This window comes from Saimiri boliviensis, chromosome 2 (genome assembly GCF_048565385.1).
Source record: "Saimiri boliviensis isolate mSaiBol1 chromosome 2, mSaiBol1.pri, whole genome shotgun sequence".
Classification (NCBI taxonomy): domain Eukaryota; kingdom Metazoa; phylum Chordata; class Mammalia; order Primates; family Cebidae; genus Saimiri; species Saimiri boliviensis.
In genome coordinates, this window is record NC_133450.1 from 192,457,342 (window position 1) to 192,475,924 (window position 18,583).

At 42.4% G+C, this 18,583-nt stretch overlaps 2 protein-coding genes across 2 annotated transcripts; one reads left to right on the top strand and one right to left on the bottom strand.

The window, feature by feature from the left end:
- Positions 1-3,103: 3,103 nt before the first annotated feature.
- On the bottom strand, positions 3,104-9,788 carry ALG2 (ALG2 alpha-1,3/1,6-mannosyltransferase). Its single transcript, XM_003940081.4, has 2 exons — positions 9,369-9,788; positions 3,104-6,603 (listed from the first exon to the last, which is right to left on the bottom strand). Exons 1-2 carry the CDS (start codon positions 9,714-9,716, stop codon positions 5,701-5,703), a joined length of 1,251 nt encoding a protein of 416 aa, XP_003940130.1. The 5' UTR covers positions 9,717-9,788; the 3' UTR covers positions 3,104-5,700.
- Positions 9,789-10,069: 281 nt separating this feature from the next.
- Positions 10,070-17,935, top strand: SEC61B (SEC61 translocon subunit beta). Its single transcript, XM_003940082.4, has 4 exons — positions 10,070-10,187; positions 10,365-10,462; positions 15,357-15,458; positions 17,663-17,935. The coding sequence occupies exons 1-4, from the start codon at positions 10,185-10,187 to the stop codon at positions 17,748-17,750; spliced, it is 291 nt and encodes a 96-aa protein (XP_003940131.1). The 5' UTR covers positions 10,070-10,184; the 3' UTR covers positions 17,751-17,935.
- The last annotated feature ends 648 nt before the right edge of the window (positions 17,936-18,583 follow it).

Here is an 18,583-nt window from a genome sequence, read left to right on the forward strand (position 1 = left end):
TTGTCAGGCCCTAGGGAACACGCATTTTTGGTTCCCTTTGTCCCAAGGGTAGCTTTCCTGGCGTGTTGTACCATCCATTCCCCATAGGGGCCAGGACACTATGTGTATTAGAATGCTCGGAACCCTGGTGTTCTGCTGGGTCCAATTGGTATTGTGCTCCTGTAGACCTGTGGGTGTACATGGGGGTATATCAACGGGGCTGCAGGCACGTGGAGCAGGGGCCATTGTGCCCCAGGGTACAGTGCAATCTGGTGTGGGCTGGGCTTGCAAAATGATGCCATGCTGTAGCTGCTTAGAACTCAGGGAGTGTAGGGAACCCACATGAGTTCCCTCTCTAGAGCAATGCTGTTGCGGGGTCTCTAGGCAGCTCCCTATGCTAGTCTCCGGGCCCATGAAGATCCAGGGGCTGTCCTATCGGTAGGATTGCAAGAGTCTGTGGTGGGAATGTGGACCACTGGGGATCTCTCACTGCGCATCTCTCCCTTTCCCCACACTAGTCTCTCTGGGCTCCTAGCCAATCCTGGCTGAGCCAGTTGCTTAATTTCCCTCTCCTCCCATGCCTCAGCTGTTTCCTGTCACTTCTCTGTTGATTTCCAGTGTTCTCCTGGATGCTCTATTCAAATGCCTCTGTCAGCCATTTTGAAGCCTTTCCCTCGGTCTCTTTTTTCCAGGCTTCTGTCCTTAAGCTGCCTCAGCTAATCAAGTTTCTATTAAATAATAATATATTTTCTCCTGGATGACTAGGACTGATCCAGATGGCCTCACTCCTTCAAAATAATTGCAAACAAGATTAAAACTGCATTTAGGAACTATTCCAGTTGGCTTTTGCCTTTCTCTGATATATACTCTTGAGCTTCATGCCATCAACTAGGTGTAAATTTTTAAGGGATCTCTTACTTTATCTGCCCAACTCACTTTCTTCTGGAAACAGCTTCCAATGTCTTCCTCAATATACCCCGTTCCCTTCTCCCAGCTATATGATTCCTGCTGCTGTATGATCCTACATCTTGGCCACAGTTGATGGGTTCAAGTTTAGATTGCTGACCTGAGTCTGGCAACCCATAGTGCTTTGCCTCTGAACCTTGCTTCACTAATTTAAAAGAAGGCACCTGCACCAAGAAACATTCATCATAATCCTTCTCTTATTTTTTTAAACTCTGAAAAAGAAAGCCAATTCCTCTTTGGTGATAGAAGTATTAAGAGGGAGGGCTTGGCTTCACTGGTAGCATGTTTTCCTGCTACCAAAAAGAAGTGAGTCTATAATGAAAGACAATAAAGTATCATATAAGGAAATGATGTTCTGGTGGCATTTAAGTTCCTGGCTTCATTTGAACATCTAGCCTAGCTACATCCCTGTACTCCTCTTGATTCAAATGTGTGAATTTCCTTGAATTACACAATCTATCCCAGTAGCTTCCTAAAAATGTTCTCTTTCTGCCTAAGGTAGGGTTGGGTTAAACCTTTTAGATATTTATGCATATATCCTGCCATATGATAGTGTATTACTCTATTGAATTGAAGTGTTGTTAGGTTTCCAGGTTCAATAATGCAAAGGAAGCATGTAATTTGGCTGAAAGCAAGCTGGTTAACATGATAATTTGGTTTGAAAATAAACATCACCAATGATTTGATAATTTTTTTTGGTGTACCCAAGCAGTTTTGCAATTTTTTCATGTCTTTTTTTTAAAGATTTTTTTAATTTTTGCTTTTCAAATTTGCCTTTTAAAACTTTAAATATTTCCTTCTAGAATTTAAACTCAGTTGTTCTTCCTTTGGACTACTTATAGTAGAAAAAAGCTGGAATAATGTCAATATATAACAATAAGGGATTATTATAAAGAACAAATTATGTATCTCAAACAGGGCGATGTCTTCTATGCTGTAAACACAGTAGACTTAAGTGACCAACAGGATTATTTTACAGTTCATTGCTCAAATTTCTCTTTTCTGAGGAAGAAATCTAACTTAGGGAATATCAAAAAGTTAGAAAATTTGTGGGATATCAGAAAGCACAAACAAAAAATTTTGGCCCAGTCACTTTCACTGTGACACCAACGCCAAAACTCCTGTCCTCTTGACATAAAACAGAGCTGGTGGCTCCAGCAGCCCCTTGACTCCGGGGTCAGGATGGTAAAATCTCTCCCTTTTCCCACCTCCCGAGTCGCTGCTTAATCAAGGACAGTTTGGTTAGTCTGTGAGTCTGTCATTGGGAAGACTCCTCGTCCTCAGCTAGCAGGCATAACAGCACTGGTGTCTTGATGGTGGCACCTTCTCAAGCTATTGGGGTCAGAGTTCAAGAAGGTTAAGGTTAGGAATGGAGTAAGGAGTTCAAAGGAAGTGATAGAAGATAAGGGGTTTTTGATAAAAGTGGAAGAGAGGAGGGCTGCAACCGTCCCTCTGTATGAATTCAGACAGGTCTCTTCCTCTTTCTGGGCTTCTCATCTGTGCAATACCAAATTAGATTAGGTGGCCTCTGGGGTCCCAGTCAGCTTTGACTGGCTTTGATTCTGAGAGCAAAGAAAGGAGGTCAAGGGACAATCAGTGACCCTGGCAAAGGTGGACATGGGAAGGGCTGATTGTCATAATCAGAGATGAGGTGAGCAGGGTGGGGCAGTCAAGTGCTCTGGTGCTTCATTTTTACTCTTTATTTTTTAAAATAAAGTTTTGCTTTGTTGCCCAGGCTGGTTTTGAACTCCTGGTCTCAAGTGATCCTCCCATCTCAGCCTCCCAGTGTTGGGATTACAAGTATGAGCCACTGCACCCAGCTTTCATTTTCTCTGTGGAAAGAGATGAGGTAGAACAAGATTGCAGAAGTGAAATTAACTTCTTGGGCAGGTTACAAGGTTGTGAAGCATTGGCTGAAAAGGCATCTGTAGTACAATTCAAAGAACTGTTAACCTGACATACCTGGGTTTGAATTGTAACTCCCCTGCTTCCTAGCACTAAGCCTGATTTTCAACCTCTAAAAATGCCTATACTAATTACCTGGAAGGATGCTGTGAAGAGCAAATGAGTCAACTTCTAAGGGTTCTGCAATCTCTAAAGGTTGTCCAAATGGGGGTTCAGTAGACATTTGTTATTGGATGAAAGAACTGCAATACTCCTCCCCTTAGCTGAGTGGATCTCTTTATGTACGTGACACTCCCTCTTCCACTGGCCCATCACGTTTTTATGTCTATGTGTGTGTATGAAGGACAAATGATATTTATGCATATCAAAGGGGAAGAGACTGAGAAATTCTGGTATGTGCAAAGTCCTGGATGGCTCAGGTAACTCAGGGTGCAATGCTGTCAGTTATTTTTCAATTGTGTGCCCTCAGGCAAGTCTTTCACCTTTCTGAGCGTGTGTGTAAGATGGGGGATAATCATACTCGCCTCAGAAGATTGATGAGATGAAAATGGACAGTAAATAGCAAAGTCTTTCTAAACCCAAAGAGGGAGTTGTACTGAAAAAATATTACACCAGGAATCTGGTTAGGGTGAAGGCAGGCTGAAGAATGGCAAAATGATTGGACTTTGAAATCAGAGGGCCTTGAGATTCTGTCCGTGCTTCAAGGTCATGGGACACAGGAACATTGCTTAACTACATTCATCTAAAAGCAAAGAACACCTACATCTCAGTGAATTGTTGAGGATTAAACCTCTACTATGTATTTCACCTCATGTCCTGCACAAAGTAAGCACCAGAATTACTATGGATAAGGCCCCAACAATTCACCTTCAATATTTCCCTTCAATGCAGGGAACATATTCCATGCATCTATTTTCCCTAACTTCAGTTTCGTTTTGGAAGCTGTGAACACCTCCTAAGGGCAAAGCTCCATTCTAGGGTCTAGGAACCAGGAACTAATGGTCAGAAGCTGGAAGCTCATGGCAGGCAGGACTCTCTAACTCTCCCAGACCTATTGTCACTCACTCGAGCTTAGGACTATGAAGTGAAGCTAAACTCAGGGTCCATGAACCCATGTAGTCCATTTGAAAGGATCTGCATAAAAATGGTCAAATAAGGAAATGTTTTAGTATTGCTTAGTATGGTAAGCACTATGTTACAGGGCACAGTGTGGCCAAGTCTGTCTGTGCTAAACTCCATGGTAAGAGCCACAGGCTTTCTGAAAGGCTGCATTTCTCAGAAACACATGCACCAAATCATAAGATGGGGATTATCTACTGCACTACATGGTAAACTTTCACAATGCCAAAGAAAAAATGGAATGCAACAGAACTTTTCATTCCACAAAAGACTCAATATATTTGGCAGCCTCATTTTAGAGTACTCCTTTTTGGTACAGAATCATTTTGCCAAAATACTTCTGTGATACAGATGCACGTGATAAATTGTAAAACGGAATTTCACCCTCTAACGAGCCCCAGAAAAACAAGGTAGTGTAGCACTAACCAACATGCAACTTCTCATTTTCAATATCCCCAAATTGCAAAATACTAATAGCTAATACATATACTACATGCCAAGTATTAAGTACTTTGCAATATTATCACAATCTGTTATAACCGCACTATGAGGAAAGTAGAATACTACAATTATCTCGTTTTGCAGATGAAGAAGCTGAGGTATAGAGATTAATTTACTCAAACTCATATAGGCTGTTAGGCTGTCAAGTCTAGCTCTTAAGAGTTGATACATGTAGCCTTTGGCTAGTGAGCTGCTATTTTTGGAAGTGAATTTAGCTTTAGCGGTATATTAAAAACTACTGTTTATAATTTGCTCTTAGACCAACAGGTAAATAGTGAACTATCAGGGTGAGTGGTCAGTGTCACGACAAGGCTAGAGCACATGGAGGGGGAAGATCAGTTCTCGTTTGGGAGGTAGCCAGAAGGTCAAAGAAAGCTTTGCAGCAGTGGCATTTGAGCCAGGCCTTGGAAGATAAAAAAAATTTGTGTCCTATACTTAGTAGGAGCTTGATCAAGACAACAAAAATATTAACAACACTAATGACCGAGATGATATTAAGAAATACGCCCTCAACAAGATGCACGACACACGGGTGATGATATTCTTGCTTCACTGCAATACCCACTTTACCCTCGTGTTCTGATTTCCGGTTTGGATGTCATATCTATGTTTCTAACAATACCAAGATAGATGATGGAGACCAAAATCTAATCTTCTTTTTTACGATAAACACCTTTTATTATATTTCAGTGTGCAAAAATACAAATTATCAAAAATAAAATACACAGCACTTTTGCTATGGATCCAGGCAAAGACATGACTAACAAGAGTTCCCTAACAGAGGACAGTGAATACTTTGGTGGATTGATTCTGGGAGCTAGAGTAGCCCTGCTCTCATTATACTATGAACCCAAGTTAATCAACTTTCATAATGATATACACTTAAACTATCAAAACCAAGTAAGGCACAGCATCATTCAAAATTTACAGACAGATGAGCAATAATCCAGAGAAAACATAATTAAAATACTCTGCTGAACATGGAATTATACCACATCTGTAACTTAACACTGGCAAAATTTGGAATGATTATAGCATAAAAGACATTGTTTTTCTGAAAAGTGGACGGCGAGGTGTGGTATATAGGAAAGTGGCTCTGATTCAAGACTCGTTTATTTTTTAAAAAAACTCTTCTGCATTAGATTCTCGTTTTTAGATTTCAAAACTGGGTCTACAATACATAAAAATGACATTAATGAATGTAGCATAAAGATCTTAAAAAGAATCTGATTATACCAGCAATTTGGTGACATATTGGTAGAGCTGTTCTGTAAATGCTTCAGGGGAAAATTTTTCCTTCACCCTGGCTCTTCCAGCCAGGCCCATGGTGGCTTTTAAGGAAGGTTCACGGATGAACTTTTCTATTGCTTCTGAGAAGTGTACCGGGTCAGGCTCACACAGAAACCCTGTGACGCTGTGGACAATGGACTCCAAGGGTCCACCAGAATTAACAGCAATGACCGGGCACTGCATGTACATGGCTTCCAGAGGGACAATGCCGAAGTGCTCATTGCTTGGTGTGTAAAGCACACACGTGCAGTAGTGGAGGAGGGAGATTTTCTGTTTGTCTGAGAAAGACCTCAAGAAGGTCACATACTGGCCAAGGTCAGACTGCTGGACCATTTTCTTCAATTCCTGATAATGTTCCACATTCTCCTGGACTCTCTTATCATAACCACCTGCCACGATCAGATGAACCTGCTCCCAATCTTGAGACGTCAATCTTCCACGCAGCTGTACCAGGGCTTCCAGTGCCAAAGTCAGATTTTTCTTCCTTTCGTATCTGTTGATAGAGAGCAGCAGGAATTTTTTCCCCTTGGGGACTAGGTCATCAAGCTTTTCAGGAACAACTGAGTCAAAGCTGGTGACATTTAGAGATGGATAGAGGACATCAGGGTCTACATGAGACAGGGACTTGAATGTTTCCTTAAAAACAGCAGCTGTGAACTGGCTGTTGACTAAGACGCAGTCGGCCATGCCTGTGGTGTATTCCTCTATCCAGTCAACCGGGGCCCTGTACAGCTGTTTAAGAAAAGAATCTCTCTTGGTGAGAAGCAGATCTGGGAAGTGACAGTAAAACAGGATCTTCTTCCGCCGTCTAGCCAGCCTGAACACTGGGATACAAGCGGACACCTAGCCAAAGCAAAAATCAACAGCAGAGAAAGTGGTCAACTCAACTTCAACCAAACCAAAAGCACAGACACCCATCCTGTCTGCTAGTCTGTGGGGTCCTCATGGGCAATGTCTGATTCTGCTTTGTTCCCCTAGACTTTCACCCAGTACCTTATGACTGGTGTACAGAAAGCTAGAGATATTTGCTAGATGTGTGCTAAACATTTAAAACTTCAAGTCCAGTGGTTTCCTCTTGAACAGTGCTGTCTAATGAAAATAAGATAAAAATCTAGTAATATTAAAAATGTTTTTAAGGGTGAAATTAATTTTAATATATTATTTACCCCAAACATTATCATTTCAAAATGTAATCAACACTAAACAGTATGGAGATACTTTATATATACATGTATTTCGCATTAAATCTTCAAATCAGTTTTGTATTTTAACTTTAGCGCATCTCAGTTTAGATTAGCCACATTTCAAGTGCCCAACAGTCACATGTGGCTAGTGGCTACCATATTGTACAGTACAGCCCTAGGATCTTTCTCTTCCTAAAGAACTGAATGATCAACTATAGCAGTTTAGAGTACAAGCTCTAGATTCAAGACTGCCAGGGTTTGAATCTCAGCTCTACTAATTGCGTGGCCATGATCAAGTTAATTTATCCCACTCTGGGTCTTAGTTTCCTCTTCTGTAACATGGTAACAATTATAGTTACAAAAAAAAAAAAAACCCATATAATTTTTGTGATTATTGAATGCACTGATATATGCAAAACACATGGAGTTTAGCACACAGTATGTGCTCAATAAATATTAAAGCTAGTCATACTGAGCATAAACTAGATGCTGGCATCACTACAGACTTTTTTGTTGGGTAATCTTTACAAGTCATTTTAGTCTCAGCTAACTTAATTAACACCTGAAGAAGGTAAACTTTAGGGATATTGTGCAATTTATTCAAAGCCACTTTATTAAAGCAGCAGATACAGAAGTTGAATCCAGGATGCCTAATTCCAAGCCCAAAATTTTTCCTCTACCCACTATAGTCTCAGATGCCTCATGCCTATCTATTGACACATGCAGTATGTTTGGTAAATGTTCATATTACTTAAAAAGAAAGCTTCCACACAAGCAAGGATAATCAAAAATAATTCAGGAGTCAGAATTAAAGAAACACAAATACAAACGTGACGTCATTTTCACCTATCAGTTTGGCAAAGATTAAAACGGCTGATATCTAAGGCAGACAAAAGCATGGAGTATGAGGCTGTATCATACACTGTGGGAGAGTAAAGTGACACAGCCTCTTTGGTAGACAAACTTGGCAGTAGCTATTGATATTTAAAATGAACAACTCTTAGACCCACCCACTTTAGGAATGTCCTCAAAGGACATGTCTGCAGAAGTACAAAAAAAAAAAAAAAAATTAAAAAGACATAAAAGGATGTTCATTACAACATTGATCTATTCACAAAAAACTAGTCACAACATTGGTGTCCTTCAAGAAGCCTGTTTAATTATGGCACACTTATTTAAAAAAGTGAATTTTCTGGCCACTATGACGAACGAAGAATCTCTAATGTCGCGGTCGGGCGCGGTGGCTCACGCCTGTAATCCCAGCACTTTGGGAGGACGAGGTGGGTGGATCACTTTATTTAGGTCAGGAGTGAGAGACCAGCGTAGCCAACATGGTGAAACCTCATCTCTACTAACAATACAAAAAATTAGCCGGGTGTGGGGCGCGCCTGTAATCCCAGCTACTCTGGAAGGCTGAGGCGGGAGAATCGCTGGAACCCAGGAGGCGGAGGTTGCAGTGAGCCGAGATCGCATCACAGCACTACAGCCTGGGAGACAAGAGACTCCGGCTGGGAAAAAAAAAAAAAGTCCCAAATAGAATTTTTTGCTGAAAAAAAGGGAAGATGCCTAAAGTACGTATGTCTTAATCCCAATTATGTACCAATAGAAGATACACCTATGAAAAGACACATGCTGGTGTCACCACAACTCCTGGAAAAATACAAGAGAAACTTAACGGTGGCTATCTTCAGGGAGTGGAAAAGGACGGGGCTTTTAGGTTACGTCCTTCTATAATACTGAGTTTTCGGTCGAGTAAATGTTACTTTTTAAAGTCATCTTTTTTAGGATGGGAAAAATGAATGAAGGAAAGGGTCGAGAATAGCTACAGGGCAGATCCAGGTGGACATTATTTACCAAGATAAAAAGCTTGAACTTTTCTCCAAAAACCAGTGGGGAGCCATGTACAAGTTTTAATAGAGACATGATATATTCAGCTTGGCGTTTTTAACACAGGACACTCTTGAGGACGGTGTGGCCTGGCTCAGAACACAAGTACAGTGGGATGCAAATAGCCTGAAAGCAGAGTCAATAAAAATAACGCGTAAGAAGGAAGACGACACACGATTGCTCATTAATAAAAGGGGACTGAAGCTGACTTCGAATACCAGCGTTTTTCAGAGCGAGCCCCAAGGACTATTTGCATCCGAATCACCCCATGACCCAGTTAAAATGCAGATTTCTGGGCTCCACACCAAGGATCCAGGATGAAAACTTCCAGGAGAGTGGAGCCTTAGCAATCTGCAACTTTAATGGGCCCACACTAAAGTTAGGGAACCACAGGCTCGCTCCCAGCTCGGACTTCTCCAGGTCAGTTCCGATCTTTCCGAACCGCAGACAGGGAAGGTCCTCTGTCGGAGGTCTTGCCCGCAGCCGCCCTCCAAGGCGAGGTCCGCACTTGCGAAGCCGGCCCCGCGGCTGCCTCACCTGGTCGCACACGACCACATCGAACTCCTCGTCGGCGAGGAACAGCACGTAGAGCGCCAGGAAGACCATGCGCACGTAGGAGCAGACGGCGGCGCCGCGGCCGCCCCAACCCAGGCCGCGCGGCAGCCAGTCCCCCGCGCATCGCACCGGCAGCTCGCGGCTCTCGGCGAAGCAGTGGCCCGGATCGTAGTGCGCTGTCCAGATCTTCACGCTACACCCGCGCGCCTGCAGCGCCAGCGCCGCGTCCAGTACCAGCCGCTCGGCGCCGCCCACACCCAGGTCTGGGTGCAGGAACAGCACCGAAGGCTTGGGAACTGGGTCCCATTTCCGGCCCTGGCCCTCCGCCATGGCTCTGGGGCAGCAACTGCATCCCACACCCAGAGGGGCTTCTGCGCAAGCTCCGCTTCCCCGGCTCCCAGCTGGCCACTGAGGGCCGACCCCGCCCCTCCGCGCGTGCGTCAGTTAGGCCACATCAGCGCAAATTTGGGGGGGGCCTAGTAACTGCCTGAGAAAATGGCCTATCTAAACCCTGGTTATATTTTTCCTTACATAGGGATTAGACTCTAGGAAGGCCGTTGTGACCCAAAGGAAGGAGACTGGAGGTTTCTACTTCCCACAGAGCGGGTAACTAAGTTGTGTGTAGCAGACTATCTACAGGCATGTCGTGAGACAACACAGGCGTCCCTGGAGTCAGCGAGGACCTTGCCTGCAAGTCCAGGGGCGGGGCCTGAGCCAGCCTAGCCAGCTGCCGGTCCTACCAGGGCTCCCCAACTTTCTTTCCGTCCGCATCAGCAACTTGACACTCTCATCTCCAGCATGGTATGGCGCCCCTTCCTTGATCCCCGCCTCTCCCAGGGCCCTGACTTCTCCTTTACGCCATGCGTTTTCTCCGTAGCTCCCTTGCTTCCCCCAGCCTCTCTGGTGCGGGTGTCTAGGCCAGGGTTTTGGGGCAGGGCTGCCCCGCTCACCCGTGTGTCTGCCTGTCTCCTTCTACAGCCTGGTCCGACCCCCAGTGGCACTAACGTGGGATCCTCAGGGCGCTCCCCCAGCAAAGCGGTGGCTGCCCGGGCGGCAGGATCCACTGTTCGGCAGAGGTAAGGAACCCTGCAGTCCGTTCGCTTGCAGACTCGGAGAAAGGGCCCAGGAACTCTCTAGTTTTGGGGAGGAGACCCTCTAGCATATGAAGATTGACAAGGGCAAAATGAGCTTCAAGTGACGTGGCCGTGTGAGTAGTTAAAGGTCTTTAGGGAGGAAGGCGACGTTTTCTTCTCGTCGCTCAGTTTAGGGCACCACTCTTAAAAAAGGAAAGTTAACAAACTGGAATAGAGTCAGAGATAACTTTGAGAAAACTGATGTCATTAAACTGGTGTCTCTGGACCTGAGGTTTCCACTCACATTTCCATCTGGAGGCCCCATAAGCAATCTGTCCTACAGATAACTTGTCCTGCGCAAAAACTCTCTTTTCAGCTCAGCTCCTTCACTCTCAATTATATCTCCTTACTTCCATATGGCACAGTTGTACACGCATTTACTCAAAGCCAGAAACGTCAGCGTCATCTTGGATTTTTCTTATGCTTTCTCTCTATCCAGTCATATGCCAGACTTTAAACTCTACTTGAAAGCCTTCTCATAAGCTCTTTCCTTCTCCTTTCCTACTGCCCTGCGTTTGCGACCTAACCCTTCTCTTCAGGCTGTTTCCTTTCCAATCCATCTTTTTGCTGTTACTCTTCTGTGTAATTTGTGTTACTTTCTCGTTGCTGAACCAAAAAATAAATTAACAAAAATAAAAAAGCCAGGGGGATACCAAAGCTCTTGGTGGTCATTTCAGCCTAGCCTTTCTTTGCTGTCCTATGATCCAGCACTTATGAACTTATTATTGTTTTCTGAATTTACTAAGTTGCTTCCTTACCTCAAGGCAAATTTCTATTTATTTTCGCTCAGAGGTTATTTCCTCTTGAGGCCTTCTGTGACTGTAAGCAGCAGTAGCTACTAGTTTTCCCTTTTGGTCCCATAGCATTTTGTTCATATCATTGTAAGACCAGTGATGTTTCCATATTTATCTCCTTCATTAGACTTTAACAGAGAACCTGCTCAAGTCATTTCTATCCCCAGCACCCACCATAAGGCATGACAATAAATAATGAAGGAAGGGAGGAATCTAGCAACCAGATTGTTTTGGGATTTTTGAAGGAAACAATGGGGTTTTATCTAGGGAGGAAAAGATCTTAAGTGCATGCTTGGAAGCTTCTTAAGGATGTGAAGAGGGATGTGACTTTTCTTGTTGGCTGCAATAGGTAAATCTAAAACTGATAATTTGAAATTACATGCAACATTTCACACCAGAACAAAGACATTCTAATAGAACTGTCAGAAATGTAAAATTATCCTGAATGCTTGTGAGTTCCCTGTCACTGAGATGTTCAAGAGTGTATCAGGCTGTGGTTTAGCTTGTATGGGCTTCTAGTGCTGTCCCCTTCCCACCCTGGGTTTTAGAGATCCTTTGAGAATAGAAAACATGTCCTGTGGGTGCAGTTCCCTGGGAATGGATCTGCTTAATGAGAATTGGTAATACCGTGGCAGGGAAGTTTGGCCATTGGAGAAGTTGTAAAGAAATAAAAAGCATGTATTTATCAAATGTACATGTGATAATGAAATAACTTATTTAATAGTAAAAATGAAATAACTGATGCACAGGTAAAATGGAGAACTTAAACATTTGAAGACAGATGCAGTTTTTAAAGTTGTGGGTGTTGATATCATCTTTTAAAAAGATTCAGTGTGTTAAGGCGAATATAGCTAGAGAGACTGTGGTTGTATATATTGAGAGACCTGACAGTGTTTCCTTCTAGAATTTTGGCAGTGACTAAATATCATTTCATGATTGTAATGTAATAAGTATTGGTTGTTTAAGAATATTCTTGCTTTATAAGTCTTTGAGAAAGCATTGGAAGCTAATGATTCATAATAGTGCTTTGGATTATGTTGTCTGCATATTTGCGTTCTCCATGCTTGATGAAATAATAGATTACTACCTTGGAGGAGAAATGTTGTTAAATTTAAGGTCAGGCCAGAGTTAGTGTTCTTGCTCTCCTAAATGCAGCGTAAAAGGAACTTGCTGTGAGGAGCAATAATGCTTTGTAAACTATGAAGGTGTAAAGTGCCACACAGTGTTCTAGCAGGATTAATGGGAATCAGGGATATTAAGATGGTGGAATAGGCAGGCTGCGGTGGCTCATGCCTGTAATCCCAGCACTTTGGGAGGCCGAGACAGATGGATCATGAGGTCAGGAGTTGGAGACCAATCTGGCCAAGATGATGAAACCCCATCTCTACTAAAAATACACAAATTAGCCAGGTGTGGTGGTGGGCACCTGTAATCCCAGCTACTTGGGAGGGAGGCTGAGACAGGAGAATCACTTGAACCCGGGAGGCGGAGGTTGCAGTGAGCCGAGATTGTGCCATTGCACTCTAGTCTGGGCAACAGAGCAAGACTCCATCTCAAAAAAAAAAAAAAAAAAAAAAAGGTAGAATAGCCACCAATGTATTGACATCAAGGTGTTGAGGTCTACTACATGCCAAATGCTGTTTCAGCTCTAAAGATGGATCTATGAACAAGATAGGCAAGATTTGTACTCCTCAACCTTATACTTCAGTATAGGAGATCAAAAGCAAGGAAAATAAGATAATGTAATTTCACGGAATAAGGGCTATGAAGATAAATGAAGCTGGGTGGGGGATAGAGAGTGGTGGGGATAGGATGAAGGTAGGTAGCTGTTTTAAATAGGGTGTTCACAGTAGGTGATACCTGAGTAGAGAGCTGAAAAAAGCAAGAGAGCAGATCACACAATGGTTGGTGACGAATAAGCATCCTAGCAAAAGGAATGGGTAAGTATGAAGATTTTGAGGCCGATGAGCTTGGCTTTGAGGAGCAGACAGAAGTCACCATGTTAGAACAAAGTGTGTAACTGATTGGTTATGAAAACCATTGTGTTGAGGTATGGAAGGGAGAAGCAGTTATGCAGAAATAAAAGAAAGAAAGGGTAAAATAGCCTCCAAATAGAAATTTGAGAGATTAAAGTATGCTTTATTAACCTTTATCTAGCCTCCCTTAGGGAATGGGAGGTGTTTTGAGTACACTTTAGTATTTCTAGGGGCCCTGGTTTTCAAATACTCTGCTATGTTCCATGTGCCAACAGAAATAAGAAACCTTAAGAGAAGCCAGCCTGATTCTTCTGGGGCTCCTATAATTCCAGGAAACTCTGAAGTCAGGAACTGGAGGTGGGAGATTGGGTAGTAGGAAGTACATGGGTCCAAGTCCTGGCTGAGTCCACGAGTTACTATAATATATTCACACTGGGTTTGTCTTCTAGCTTAAGTTCCTTTTCAGTAACATGGAGGAAGATTTCAGCTGTATACCCCACAGATGAAATGATGTATATCTGTGTGTGTGAAACCTTTTCTAAGGGCATGAATTTCTCTGTAAATCCCTGTACAGTTATGTTTTGCCATTTACAATCAGTTTTCCCATAGAAACAGTCACACAATGGAGTTATAAGTTCCCAGGCTACCGTGTAGCCCATAATTAATGTGTCTGAAGTATAATCCTTGTAGTACAATAGACCCAAATGTTTGTTTGGCACTGATTGCTTTCAAAGTTCTAGCATGAACACAGCTCTTCCTGTTGGAACCAGGACTGGACTTTCCCACTCTGTCATGTAGTAGGGCAGGCTCCCTGAGCTGTAAACAGTGCTTCCTGCATTCAGAGTGTGGAGTAAAGACCATGGATGGGTAAAGTGGGCATGAGGACCAGAATGACGAGGAGAGCAAGAGGAGATGGTAGGGATAGGGTCTGTTTTTTTCCCTATATGCCCTTCCCTTTTTCAAAAATTGAGAATCAGCAGCCCACAGATACTGGAATGAGATTTTGAGGGAGGGTATACTGGGATTTGATGCTGAATGGTTCAGGCAGCAATGAGACCGGGCTTCCCCTTTTTACTCCCCACTAGGACTTCTGAGTTGTTGATGCATGCGCTGAAGAAGATTGCTTCTGACTTCTTACCACTTGCTCCTTACCCTATATTGTACCACTCTAGCATGGGGCAAGATGAGCAGCCGGGGTTGGGGAAGGGTGGTTGCTGGGTGGGCTTCCCCGGTGACTGAGAGCTTCTCCCAAAGAGGAGAGAAAGGATTCCTTGGGCCTATTCCTGGTCAGCGGAGTCCTAAGTGCTGCTAGGCTGCTTCTGTCTGCCTGGGCTGCATGTATCACATGGTGGATCTCACAAGCCTTGATCCCCTTGTGAGAGACATGTTTTGGTTGGGTGTTCTCTGTATTTTTGTTTTTTTTTAATATCCTACCTCTCTGTGTAAGACCTGTGGTCACTACATTAAAACAGTGAAAACATGTAACAAAGTAATTTTTTGTAAAATGTATACTCTGTCTTGGGACCTGGATATAATTTAAAGTTTAGTTTTTGTCTCTGCAGTAAACATACTAATTTTAAAATACATCTTTTAAACTAGCCATTTTAAGATCAGCTTGCATGGATTCAGGGCATTTTAAAACAGGGATTTATTACTTGGCTACATGAAAAATACATGTGAGGAGAAAGTGAAATGCTTTGTCCACATAAGGCGGCTGGATGTTTTGGGCATGTGGATGGGCTCCAGGGTCACAGCTAGGTTCACGTCCCAGCTCAGCCACCTGTTGGGGTCTTAGGTACTTTGTTGACCTTTTCTGAGACCAATTTGCCCGATTTATAAAATGGAAAAATAGTACTGCTTTTCAGGGTTATTGTGTGTATTGGCATCAGGCAGGCACCTAGTTCCCTGTGGTTATCATGATCAAAGGAGTAAAAGCAGGAATTTGGGTGGATTCTAGCAAAGAAAGTTTTCTGTTTGTTTTAACAATGTAATAATGTTAGCATATGTTATAATGCTATTCTAAGAATTTCCAGAAAAGGCCATTTGTAACATCTTCCTCTCTTTCAGGAAGAACGCCAGCTGTGGAACAAGGAGCGCAGGCCGCACGACCTCGGCAGGCACCGGGGGGATGTGGCGATTCTACACAGAGGATTCACCTGGGCTCAAAGTGTAAGTCCTCGGAACAGGCCGTGTGTTTCCGTCTGGTGTCAGCAGGGCAGCAGTGGCAGCGCTCTGTCTCTGTCACCAGTGGCGCTTACCTTGATGAGATTTACTGTACACAACAGCCTTGTTTGTGCCATGCGGGCTGGGTTTGGTTTGCCTGTTTATCAACCAATTAGGCAGTTTAGGACCAGGAATGACATCTCTTCATGGAGTGAGGGAAAGGAAGGGAAGTTCTTCATGGAGCTATGTCCAAATAAATGATGAGAACAGAGAGAACTGGAGGGAAAACTGCTTGATTAGATGAAATTGCTCTTCATTTGGTGTTCTTGCCCCATACTGAGAAATAGGACTAACCATTTGAGTAGGAATTGGGTGATTTTTCAAAGTTCTCCTGAAGGCACAAGCTGATACTATTACAACTTGATGGAGGTTTTCCCATTAGGCTGTTACCAGGAGTTCCTTGGCCTCCTTGCTTTTGGTGGGTGGTGAGTACACTCAGGAGGGTGAGCATATAATACCACTTTACAAGTTCTTAGGCATTGGGGTGCTCATTAGGTGATGCGAAATGGGCATCCAGGGACCCCTGTCCCCATGCCCTGCTCAGGGTTTCTGGTATTGTGTGGCAGGTCTAATCCCACAGGTTTCTGTTAGGTTTCAGAACACCGCTGCCTATAGCTGTTTCCTGACTAAACCCGCTGGATAAGGATTTGAAATAATAACAGTGACTCTCATTTACATAGCACCTGGTACTTTGCAAAGAACTTTCAATGTCTTTTATCTAGTTTGATCTGTCTCCCAATCCGATGAGGTAAGAGATGTTGTCATTTTGTAGATGAGGACCTCAGGTTCAGAGAAGCAAAGTGACATGCTCAAAGACAAACAGCAAGAGGTGGAACCAGATATTCTGGTTAAGTCCTACGGTCTTTCCATATTGTCCACCTGGTGGCAGGGGGGAGAAAATTGAATAATTTGGATTAGTTTTAATTAATTTGACCAGCATCTTGATTTGGATCACAAATTTAGTTCACAAAGGCTTCCCTGGAATTCTTGTTTTCTGTTATACTGGAGACTTACATGATAATGTAGGAATATCTAGGAAGTAATTCTTGCGGTTGGAGGTATGTGAGGAGAAGGTATCCTGACTGCCAACCTTTTGATCTTTGGTAGAGGTAGTTAGAGTATTTCAGAGAGAATTTTTTTTTCTCCTTTAGCAACAGGGTTTTGCTCTGTCACCCAGGCTGGAGTGCAGTGGTGTGATCATAGCTCACTGTAGTCTTGCATTTCTGGGCTCAAGTGATCTTTACTCCAAGAGACAAGATTGGATAAATCTGTATTAGTTTATTAGTTCCGATAGTTGGTACTAACAGGTGTGCACTACCATGCCTGACTAATTTTTTGTACAGGCAGAATCTTGCTGTGTTGCCCAGGCTGGTTTCTAACTCGTGGCCTCAGCCTCTCAAAGTGCTGGAATTACAGGTATGAGACACTGTACCCAGCCTCAGAGAGAACATTTGAAGCCCCTTGCTCTTCAGGGGACTTGTTTTAAACCCTTCTCAAAAAGGTTGTCTTTTAATTTTTATGGGTATACAGGCGTATATATTTATGGGGTATGTGAGATATTTTGATACAGGCATATGATGGGTAATAATCACATCAGGGTGCATGGGGTATCCATTACCTTAAGCATTTATTCTTTATGTTATAAACAACTCAACTATACTGTTAGTTATTTTATAACGTACAATTAAATTATTTTTTACTATAGTCACGTTGGTGTGCTAGCAAATACTAGTTCTTACTCAGAAGGTTGTCTTTAAATCTTAATTTGAAAAAAAAAAGTTTGGCAATTGGTTCATTTGCACAGAAAGAGTTTAGGAAATTTTTCTTCTTTTTATTTGAGAAGATAAGAAATACATGAAATTAATGTCTCCAAGACATCAAATCATTTCAACTTGTATGTATTTTGGTATGTCTTACTAAAGAATAAGGACTTGTCGTTTCTAAACAAAATTGCAGTGCCATTATCACACCCTCAAAATATCTACAATAATAATTTTAGGATTATTTTAAAATGATATAAATAATGTTTCTGGGTGAATCTTGAGTGCTGCCCACCTTACCTCTACTTTTCCCCTAGGCAATCTTTAGTATTGTAGATATAATAATATATTATTACTAAAAGTAAGCATGCTTTCTCTTCTTATTTCTAGTGGCCCTGTTCCAGTATTGGTTATGAGTCTTCTGTTCATCGCTTCTGTATTTATGTTGCACATTTGGGGCAAGTACACTCGTTCGTAGATTCAGTTACATCCATCTGTCATCTGAAGAAGGAGGAAAAAACTTAACATATCTTGGACCAAAAGTATAGTGACTATCTTTTCATGTGAAAAAATTTCTGTAAGCTTGTTTTACAGGGGATTTATCCATAATTGATTTTGAGGAACCATTTTTTTCTATGGCTAATAAACTTAAGTTCACTTATACTGAGTCTGATGGTTGATGCCTCACTGCTAGGACCCTTAGTCTTTCTGCCTTTAGATTTGTAAGTAAATATGTAGAAAATATGTCTTGTGAATATTGAGTTTTTTGTTGGATTGATAGTTTCTCACATAACCATGTGGTTATTCATGTCCAAGATCCTGTAATTGCCCTTAGCTTGCTTGCTTCTAGGTATTTCTATCCTGATAATTGTCCTTTTGGGTATTCTGTGATTATCAAGGAGTGTGTCCGTGACTCCATCAGACAGATCTATGTCCAAAGGCAGCTGGTACTTAGAAGAACAATCACACAAGAAACTGGAGATCTTGGATGAAATGTTGGCGCAGGCTGCTCTTTGTCTTTAAGGCCATAGACTATATTTTGCCTCTTCTTTCTCAGTTCTTAATTTTATGAGTGTAGACCAGGGATTTCCATTCATCTATTTCTTATTGTTAAACCCATGTTGAGATAATTCATTTGATAAATTGGGATTTTTCAAATAAAATTTGGTAAGACTTATCTAATCAGAATGAGACACTAACATTTCTACACTGAGTTGACATAATTCTAACTGAAATAAAAGTGAAGTTTCACTTAGCTTATGCTGCCATACTGGGTATAAAGATTCGCTTTCTGATAGGCCCTAGAACATA